We start from the raw sequence: 10,584 nt of genomic DNA on the forward strand, positions 1-10,584 counted from the left end.
GCCACATGAATCCCCACATTTCATGTCAGAAAGAGAAGATCATTCATTCACTCTGGAGACAATCAGGCCTGGATTCAAACTCTAGCTGGGCCACCTCCCAGATGGGTGGTTTGTTCATTGTTAAGAAACAGGATAGCCAACACTACACCCTTAGAAGGTCGTGGTATGGCTTAGAGATAACTGTAAAGGGCTACGGCAGTGCCTGGCATGTGGCAGGCACTCACTCAGTAAATAGCAACAGTGGGGATTTTAGGGATATAGTTCTTCAACTTGCATTTTGTTGCATTCCACAGCATTTTTAAATCCCCAATTTCCAATCCATGACAACCACCTCTTTATAGGAGATTACAAGGTCAGTTTATGAGAGCAAACAAAGCAGTTCCGGGTTGGGGGGATATGTTAGTTGGACATACCACAAGGGCCACCCACACTAAATCAGAAATTCAGCCACTGAAGGAAAGCCATCAAGTTAGAGAACCACAGGATGCCAGAGAACCATACAATACCTCAAAAAAGGCTCAGAGACAGCTGGATTCCAAAAACGTAAACCTCAGCCAGCCCAGTCCCTTTGTAAACCCCTGCAACCTTCAGATCTACTGCCTACCACATGCTCTGCTCACAGCCCCAGGCATTGGCACTTCTGCTATCCACTGGACCTTTATTTTTTTTTAAGATTTTATTTATTTATTCATGAGAGACACAGAGAGGCAGAGATACAAGCAGAAGGAGAAGCAGGCTCCCCGTGGGGAGCCCGATGTGGGACTTGATCCCAGGAACCCAGGATCACACCCTGAGCTGAAGGCAGATGCTCAACCACTGAGCCACCCAGGTGCCCCCCACCCAGCCCTTTCTTAAGATGGAGTCTTATCTCATGGAAATGCAACCTTTCTTCTTTCCTAATATAAGTATTTAAGGTTACAAATTTTCCTCTATGTTCCCTACTCTAGTTGTATGCCATAAATTCTTATAAATCAGATTCTCATTCCTGTTTGGTTCTGAATATTTTCTGATTTCCTTTATGATTTCTTCTTTGGCCTATGCGTTACTCTATTTTCTTGTTTCATTAATCCAAATACCTCTTCTGTGCATGCCCTATCGCCCCTAGGCCTGAGGCTGCCTTCCCTAAACTGCTCAGAGCATCCAGACCAGACCACACTGTTGAGCACTTGATCAAAGATGACAAGACACAATCCTTAACCTTCCCATATGGGCTGATTTGATCTCCACAACAGATCACAAAAGACATCAGGGTAGGTGTAACAGCTAGTATGTTTTCTGTAATCCCCACAGGGCCAGGCTCAAGGAGCTGGTGCTCAGGGTAGAACTGTAAGCTTCCTGTGCACTAATGAGTAACAAAGGGGACCACATCACGTGTGCTCTATAAATACCCAACCACCTCGAGTCAGCTTTAAAACAGCCTTGAGGACACACTAGCTTATTCTGTCTCAAGGTAGACTCACCTAAACACCAAATACATTTTTTAATAGACAAATAAAAACTAGAAAGTCCCCCAGTCCAGCCCATCCTAACACTGCCATTTAATTCCAATTCATTCATTCACTCATTCATTCAATAACTGATGTGTTTCATTAACAAGTATTTATTAACTTAAAAAAAAACAAAAAACAAGTATTTATTGAGTGCCTATTTATTGAGCACAAGAAACTTTAAGAGCTTGGTACACGGTAGGTATCTCAATAGATTCTGACCTACGGGCACCTGGGTGGCTCAGTCAGTTAAGCATCTTCCTTCAGCTCAGGTCATGATCTCAGGGTCCTGGGATCAAGCTCCACATCAGGCTCCCTGCTCAGCAGGGAGTCTGCTTCTCCTTCTCCCTCTGCCCCCTGCCCTGCTTCTGTTTATTCTCTCTCTCTCTCAAATAAATACTCTTTTAAAAACATGAAAATAAATAAATAGATTCTGACTGAATAAATGAATGAATAAATTAACAGTGAATGAGTCAAGGTACTGGGTCCAACAGGGCACTTTCATGCCATCAAACCACTTTTCTGGGCACCAGTTCTCCAATATATAAAGTGGAATGTCAGTGACTGTTTCATCTTATCACAGAGCCCTGTGGATGGCTGTTTGGGCTAAAATTAATAAAGAGTTTCAAAACCACCCAACAGACACTTTCCTGGTCTCATGGAATGGCATTTTTAGAGGGAGTTATACCCCAACTCTGAAATGTCTATGAGCCAATCCAAGTTCGTATCAAAAATCCAAGACATACATTTAAACATTAGTTCATGGTATACTAATTATTAATGATTAATAAATAAATGTTAAGTTATCTATTAAAAACAATGTAATAGGGCAGCCCTGGTGGCTCAACGGTTTAGCCTGGGTTCAGCCCAGGGTGTTATCCTGGAGACTTGGGATCGAGTCCCACGTCAGGCTCCCTGCATGGAGCCTGCTTCTCCCTCTGCCTCTCTCTCTCTCTCGCTCTCTCTCTCTCTCTGTGTGTGTGTGTGTGTGTTCTAATAAATAAATAAAATCTTTAAAAAAAGAAAAAAAATAAAAATAAAAACAATGTAATAATTATTTACGGAATACAAATACAATTTAATCTGTTGAGCTGTTAATTTAAGACGCCAAAAAGCATACAAATACAGAATATCATTGATAACACAACTGATGGTGGCCAATGGGAATGTGAACGAGTGGTTCCTCTGTGCTAGACACTGTTGTTTTACATGAATCAACCCCCTGACTCCTCCCAAGAACCTTACTGATGTTTCACAGATGAGAAAAAGAGACAGGGGACATTAAGGAGGGAGATTTTCCATAGAGAAGCCCCAAAGTCACAGAGAGCAGACCCTGAACAACTTGTATCTGCCAGTTATCTTGTTAGGGGGAATGCCATCACCTCTGTCTCCCCATGGGGCTGACTCCCCAAAAACAAACCAGTCTTGGTGACTAAGCACCTTTTTCCCGTGAATTCTGATTACCCAAGACAGAAGTGCCTTACCCGCTGGGAGGATGTGAAGATGGGCAACCTGATTTCATCACGTTCGTACTGGCTGATGAAACCCTGCTCCCACGCCAGATTCAGCACATCCTCCACGTGGCTGTAGAGTCTCCTGACGATGGCTGGCCGGTGACTCTGCAGGTCACGGGCTGGGTGGGGCGAGTGGGGGTCCCAGCAGCTGGAAAGCTCTAGAGCCTGGCAGTCAGTCTGGGCCTCCCGGACAGCTGCGACCAGCTGTTCACAGCCCCAAGTGCCCTTATTCCAGACGGTGTCCAGGAGGCGCCTGGCCAAGTAGGAGAGGGGCTGCCCCAGGAGGCTGAGGCCCTCGTAGTCTTCCCAGGAGAGGACTTCCCAGGAAAGCAGCCAGTCCAGGATGCTCTCGAAGCCCTCCAGGGACCCCGAGACCAGGAGCCCCACCAGCTGGCTCCTCTGAGTTTGGAAAGCCTCCTGTGTGCACATTTCATAACCTGGGGAGGAGAGTGTGGTCAGTGCCGGACCCAGGGAGGACCCAGGGAGGTAGATGAGTGCAGTGCCCAGAGAAAGTGAAAGCAGGCAGGGGCAGTGGAGGGGGGTGAGTAACAAGTCAGCCCCACCCCAAGTCTGAAGAGGCCATGGATCTACTGGGACATTCCCCAGTCCAAGCTCCTCATTGTATGATGTTCAGACTGAGGCCCACAGAAGGCAAGAAATTGGCTCGGGGACAGCCCCGGTGGTGCAGCGGTTTAGCGCCGCCTGCAGCCCCGGGCGTGATCCTGGGGACTCAGGATCGAGTCCTGCGTCGGGCTTCCTGCATGGAGCCTGCTTCTCCCTCTGCCTGTGTCTCTGACTCTCTCTGTGTCTCAATAAATAAATAAAATCTTAAAAAAAAAAAAAAAGAAAGAAAGAAAGAAATTGGCTTGAGCTCCCACAGAGAGTTTGAAGTGGCCAGGAATTCAATCAAGGCTCCTGGTTTCCACATCCGCACTTCATCCCTGGCTTACAAAGGCTTATTAGTAAGGCTTGAGCTGATAGTCGGGGCAGTGTCTCCCAAAGGATCTGGAAACTAACTCTCTTTGGGACCTCATGAGAGGGCTCCCCACTGCTGGTTAGATTCAGGCTGATGGCCATGTGCTTTCCTGTAACAGCTGAAGCATCTGCAACGTGCTGGCCCCATTCTAAGTGCTTCCACATGAGAATTCATTCAACCCTCCCAACCACTCTGAAATAGGTACTAGATCAGTCCCATTTTACAGATGAAGAAACCAAGGCACAGAGAGGCCAAGTGACTTGTACAAGGGTTCTCAGCCAGATGAGGTGGAGCCGGGGTTTGAGCCCAAGCAGTGCGATTCCAGAATGCATGCCCGTAATTCCCCCATATTTGGGTTCCCCCACAGGGGCCCCAAGCCCATGCCTGCTAGGGTAACCCCCTGCGACCCCCAAGGGCAGACCAGATCATTGCTATAAAGATGTCAACCCAGGTGAAGCAAAAATCAGAGTGCACCCTAAGTCATTTCAAAGCTCAAGGGAGCACAGACCCCAATTGTCACCACCTCCTTCCCAACAGCCCCCAGGCCCTCACTTCCCTCTCACTCCCTCACCACTAGAGCTTACATGCTGTCACCTCTGTCATTGGCTTGCTCTAGGCTCAGCTTTCAGACTCTGGGCTCTGGGAGTTTGAGGGGAAGGGATTTCTGCAAGCTCGAAGCCCCAGGAGGGTCCCCAAGCAGGACAGAAAATCTCTCAGCAGAGTCCCTTCTGCAACTGTCATAGGACCCAGGGAGGTGAACAAGTGCAGTGCCCAGAGAAAGTGAAAGCAAAAAGGAAAAAAAAAAAAAGAGGAACACCTCCTTCTTTTTATAAAATACGGACACACTGAAATACTCAAGGGAGCAGATGCCAAGGCGCTTGGAGATTTTGCATCTCTCCTATTTGCTGTTTATGTGTCTCTCCCCCTTCTTGGCCCAAGTAGAAGCCTGGGTCTTACTCATCCTGGCATCCCTAAGCTTGGCACAGGGCTGAGCCTCAGGGAGGCATGGTGGGAATGCTCATGAATCAAAAATCCACCAAGGAAAGGGAGGGGCTAGAACATTCTGTGCCTGCCCTCATGTGCCAGCCAAAGGAAGTGAAAGGAGACATCTCCGACTCAGACTGCTGCCAGCACTCAGGATGGAAGCCTTGGGCTGGCCAGGTGAGGAGACAAAGGCAAGGCAAGGTCGCCTGTATGTCAGGCAGCTTATGAGGGCATCCCCGATGCAGAGGCTGCTCTAAGGCAGTTCTCTCTGGCCAAGCAGGCCTCCGCCCTGTGCCCACTGTCAGGCAGAGGAGTCAGGAGGGTAGATATGGGGAGGGGGAGAGGAGAGAACAGGTAGGAAAGCTCTGGACTTGGCCCTGGCATGGCTCTTGGCTCTGGAAACCCCAGCCCCCCTGCAATCCCCACCCAGGACCTGGGGAAAAGAGCCACCAGCCCCTCCCTCTGGGAACAGCCCAGATATGAGGTGGGCGCTCTCCCTCTGACCCAAAGCCTGGAGGGCATGTGTGTGGCCGAAGTTAGCATGAGACTACACAACACCTACACCTCTCACCCAGAGGATGCCTGAGGAGGGACCGCTGCCCCCTCTCTAGGGAGAACCTAGACCACCCTCTCCCCCTGCAAAGATCATTAGGCTGGAGTGGGGGAGGCACAGCCAAGTCACCTGTGGGCAGGCCTTGAGCAGGACGGCAAAGGCCGAGAGGCACGGGACTGGCAGGTCTAGGTTTGCCCACAGGCTCCACCTTCCGGGGAAGTCCCCAAAGGATGGTCTGGAAGCCAGAGTTGGCCAAGCTACTGTGCAGAACTAGGAAATTTTCATCAGTTCTGGTGCAAAGCCTGGTGCATCACTGTGACCTGCACCGAGAGACGCCCTGGACCTGAGACATGCCCTCAGCTGTGCTCACCCACAAGGGGCCACACTGTGAGTAAGGAGGGGCCCTTCCCAAACACACCGAGTCTAGAGTAGCCGACACATGCTCGAGCCACACACACCCAACAAGTGACATCAAGGATCTGTGGAGCCTTAAGGGTTGGTGCTCTGTCCCCCCACCAGCAGCTGGAAAGTCCCAGCTCTTCCCCTGGCCTCCTTCCAGAAACCTCAGAGCAGGAAAAATCCTCAAGGACAAAGTTGGTCTGACCCCTGTCTCTGAGCTGGCATTATCCTTTCTTAGTCTAAACACCCAGGGGGAGAACCTGGCCTCGCTGCGGTCTTCAAACAAACAGCTTGGGAAGTCCTTCATCATGTCTAACTTAAGTTTCTCCTGCTATAGCTTCAATTGGGAATGAGAGAAAACAGATGACCAATCATCCCCTATTTCATAAATGTTGTCTCTAAAATCCTGCTTCCTGCCCCCTTATCACCTGTTCAGATCTCCCCTCTTCAGATTGACTAAATCAGTCCATATCCACTGTCTTCTTCTCTACTTGAGTTACAACTTTGGAGTCCACACAGCCTTCTCTCCTTGAGGAAGGTGAAGCCTATGCCAAGAATGAAGCATGAAACAGAGTCAAGTGGAAGGGGGCAACCCACATGGGCCCTCCCTTACTCCAGAGCCCAGGCACTGGATCCATCCCTGTGCCTCTTCCATTCCCCCTCCTTCCCTGAGCTTTTCTCTGGGAGACCGTTTCCCACCAGCACACAGACTGGACTGTCTCCATCAGGAGAGCAGAGCCCTCTCTTCCTCTGGTGGCTCCAACTCCAATTCTCTGACTGCCTTCATGGCAGGACTCCTCAATTCCTCCCTGCCATCCCCTCCAGGCGTGTCCCCCTGGGGGGTCCCCCATACTGCTCTTATCTCAGCTGGGTTCTCAGCCCAGGACTAGCTGGGTCTGCCAAAAACTTCTCTCAGAATGGCTCCCCCCCCCCCCCCCGCCGAACCACTCCCCTCACTGCCGTAGGGGGCACCCCAACTCTGATTCCTCCGCCATCCCAGGGGCTGCTCCTTCTGTCTCCTTGGCTGGTTCCTGATGCTGGGAGCCACAGGGCTCCTGGGTTGGGTCTCTCTCCTCCATACCACCCTCTCCCCTAAGGGAGTCCACCTGCTCTTACAGCTCTAAATGCCAGCCCCAAATTTTACTTCCTGCTCCAACCTCCCCACTAAACTTTCCCAACTGCTTACTAGGCATCTTCCTGTGGACACCTAATGGGCACTCAAACATAACAAGCATAAACCAGCAGTCCAGATCTTCCCCCTAACAGCTCCCATTTCAGGAGAGGCCAGCTCCAAACTTTCAGAGTCTCAGGCCAAAAACCTTCAAAGTCATCCCTGACTCCACCTCTCATATCCAAATCCTCCCAACCCTACCTTCAAATTACACCCCAAATCGGAAAATCCGATATTTTCCCACAGCCTCTATGCCATGGGTGCAAGCTCCCAGGGTCCCTCCTCAGAATGACAACAGTGACCCCATCTCTGCCCCCCGCCACCTTCTGCCCTGACCTCCCTACAGTGTGACTTCGTCAGCTAACTCCTGAGTCAGAGCAGGTGACTCCTCTCTTCAAACTCCTCAGTGGCTCTCACTGCACTCAGAGTACAAAGCCAAGTCCTCACAGCCACCTTCAAGGCCCCATGCAATGGATCCCCACCTTCCCACCCCTTACCTCTCTGCACTCATCTCCTACTAACCCTTCATGGGCTCCTCATCCACCCTGCTCCAGCTACACAGACCTCCTCCTTGTTCCCAGAACAAGCTGGACCTGCTCCCACCAGGCATGCCCCTGCCTGAGGGCCTTTGTACATGCTCTGTGCTCTTCCCTCTAGGGATGCACTGTCCTTCCCCTCAGATACTCACATAACTTACTTTTCACCTCCTCCAAGGCTTTGTTCAGTTGTCACCACCTCCAAGAGGCCCTCCCTGACCATGCTATATAAAACTGCAATACCCAACCCCAGCCCTCACCCTCCTTTCCTGCTTTGTTCTTCTCCACAGAATTTCTCACTGCCTGAGAGATCATGTGTATACTTTAAATTTGATTGCTGTCCTATTCCTGCCTAGCATATGAACTCCATTAAGGCAGGAAGTTTTGTCTAATTATTTATTACTATAGCCTGATGTCTCTCACCTAGTGTATCGATAAAGATCATTTGAATGAATAAAAGAATAAATTTACTCTGCATGGCTCCAGAAGGCAGAACAGAGCAGTGGAACAGAGTAGTGGAAATCTGCAAGCTGCTGATTTTAGATGAATGTGACGAGCTGCAGGACAATGAACAGGTACCCTGTAAGTCACCATCACCGAGCATATATACGCAGCAGAGGGATCCTGCACCAGGTGGGAGGTGGGTGGACTGGATAGGGTCCCCTCCAGCCTCAGATCCCTGACCGGCAAAGGGGATCTGAGCAACGAACAAACTTAAGAGGCAGAGAGATTGGGACAGGAGAACAGAGGCAATGGGAGTGTCACTCTGGTCTTCACCAAGGGGACAGGGGACATGGAGACAAGAACAGCCCAGAGGGAGACTGATGCCACACAAGGGAGAAGCAAGAGCAGGCATACAGCCAGGAGGCCCCCGTGGGAGAGGAAGATTCGGGGAGGCTTTTTAGTTTTCTAGAAAGCAAATAGGACCAGATGGCTGCTCCTCAACAGGAGGACCAAAGGCGAGGGAAGAAGGCACAGCGGATGCGCGGCTGGGCAGGCCCTGCTGTTGGCCAGTGTGGGAAGGGACGGGGATACCCACCAAGGGAGGGAAGGACGCAGGAGGCCCCCCTAAGTCTTAACAGGGTTAGAGATCATCCACGCACTCTCTCGCCTATTCCCCCCCATTTGCAGGCATGATGAAGACGGGGAAACTGAGGCCCAGAGAGAGGAGGAGCCTCGACTGAGTGCAGCCTCCTCTAAGAACTGAATTCTCATTCCCAGGCCAGCCTCGTGCCTCAGGACTTCTCATCCTTCAGGCTCTCCCTCCAAATCCGTCGGGATCACCTCTCTCCAAACCTCAAAGGCTGGGGGGCAGAGGGCAGGAAGTTCTGCTCACACCCCTAAATCTCCTCTGTAGCCCCTGCCCGCGGGAGGAGGGGGGCCGCTACCTCGCGGCTCCCGCCCCCCTTTCCTACTACCTTCTATTTAGACCCCGGGACTCCCAAAGGGAAAACCAAGGGATCCCAACCCCCAAGCCCGGCGCCCGGGACGGCTCCAAAGCCAAGTGTCTGGGACTGGGGGGGGGGGGGGGGGGCAGCTCCCCTCGGCGCCTAGGCCCTCCCCGGCCCCCGTGCTGGGTACAGGAGGGCACTCACCGCACAGTCAATTGCGCCCCAATTCCTCCGCTCCGTCTGGCCCCAAATATCCTGGCTCCGACTCTCACTCAGAATCCGCTCAGACCCCGCCCCTCCGGCCCGGGCGCCCCGCCCCCGCGCTCTGCGCGCCCACGCACCCCCCGTGGGCCTCAGCCCCGCCCCCGCACCGCGCCCACCCACCCCGCCCAGCGGGCCACGCCCCTCCGGCCCGGGCGCCCCGCCCCCGCGCCCTGCCCACCCAGTGGGCCCCAAACCTCGGCCCGGGCGCCCCGCGCTGTGCCCACCCTCCCCAGCCTGGCGGGCCACGCCCCTCCGGCCCGGGCGCCCCGCCCCTGCGCAGCGGGCTTCACGCCCTGGGTCGGGGCGCCCTACCCTAGCCCGCACCTGGGCAGCCGAGGAGCCTGGTTAGGACGGGCAGGCACAGGCCCGGGAGGCCCGCTAATAGGACCTGGGCCAAGTGTGTCCCACTTTTAACGAGCCACCTTTCTGGTGGAGGGAACCAGAGAGTCTCTCAGGGCAAGCCCCCCGCTGGAGACACACACGCCCCAGACGTCCTGTGGAAGGAAAAGCTAAGAAAGCTGTGGGAGCAGGTGTTAACCCTGGGCCCTTTGACAGCAGTAAGTCCATAGTCATCTAAGGCCTTAATACTGTGAAGTCCCAGAACAGTGTTTTCCAGAGTGTGATGGGTTTCATATTTGGTGAGAGTGGACAGGGCGTTTAAAGTTCCTCTTTTTTTCCTTTTTCTTGCAAGCCTTCTGTTTAAGTTGAAGCAAGCCCTCTCTGTGTGGAACTAATGGGCCTTGAGCCTCTCTCTAACACTGCCGGGTCTACTTGGCTCTGCCGCAGTGTCTAACTAGAATCTAACAGCACTGTTTTGTTTCCATTAAACTAAATTTATTTTATTTTATGGTTTCCAATTCTCCTGAGCAAGTGACACCGGTTTTCCACTGAAGGTATTAATAGAAATGTTCCTTCTAAAACACTGGTATTTGGAAATTTTTTCATGTAAAGGAAAATAACTGACATTTTTACGTGATGCTTATTATGTGCCAGGTTTTACCTACATTTGCCCAATTAATCTCAGCTACAGGGCATTGGCTATCATTATTTAAAATTTATACATGAAACTGAGGCACAGAAAAAGTTATCTATCTAGTGACAGCAGAGCCAGGATTTGCCCTCAGGCATCCGGCACCAAAGTTCTGGCTCTCACCACTACCCGCCTTGCCTCCAGGTAAATACCTGCACTGATGGTGCACAGTAGCCCAGGTTGGGGAATGCTGAGTTAAAAGAACTGTATCTACCCCGGGGAGATCATTCCAGGTGGTGCACAGATCTATCTACAGGACTGTTCACCACTATCTTATCT

General features: G+C 51.8%; 1 protein-coding gene across 5 annotated transcripts in view; it reads right to left on the reverse strand.

Moving 5' to 3' along the window:
* NOD2 (nucleotide binding oligomerization domain containing 2) overlaps positions 1 to 9,323 on the reverse strand; it is a 36,418-nt gene extending 27,095 nt beyond the window's left edge. For 3 of the 5 annotated variants that reach the window (XM_035713518.2, XM_035713517.2, XM_025447546.3), the window contains exons 1-2: positions 9,216 to 9,323; positions 2,972 to 3,438 (exon numbers count right to left, since the gene is read on the reverse strand). In XM_035713518.2, the coding sequence (XP_035569411.1) occupies positions 2,972 to 3,430 (459 nt within the window). In that variant the 5' untranslated portion in view covers positions 3,431 to 3,438; positions 9,216 to 9,323. Of the gene's footprint in view, positions 1 to 2,971; positions 3,439 to 9,215 lie in introns of those variants that run through there. The other 2 variants (XM_025447548.3, XM_025447547.3) reach the window with 2 other exon arrangements.
* Positions 9,324 to 10,584: the final 1,261 nt, after the last annotated feature.

Source organism: Canis lupus, chromosome 2, assembly GCF_003254725.2.
Source record: "Canis lupus dingo isolate Sandy chromosome 2, ASM325472v2, whole genome shotgun sequence".
NCBI lineage: Eukaryota > Metazoa > Chordata > Mammalia > Carnivora > Canidae > Canis > Canis lupus.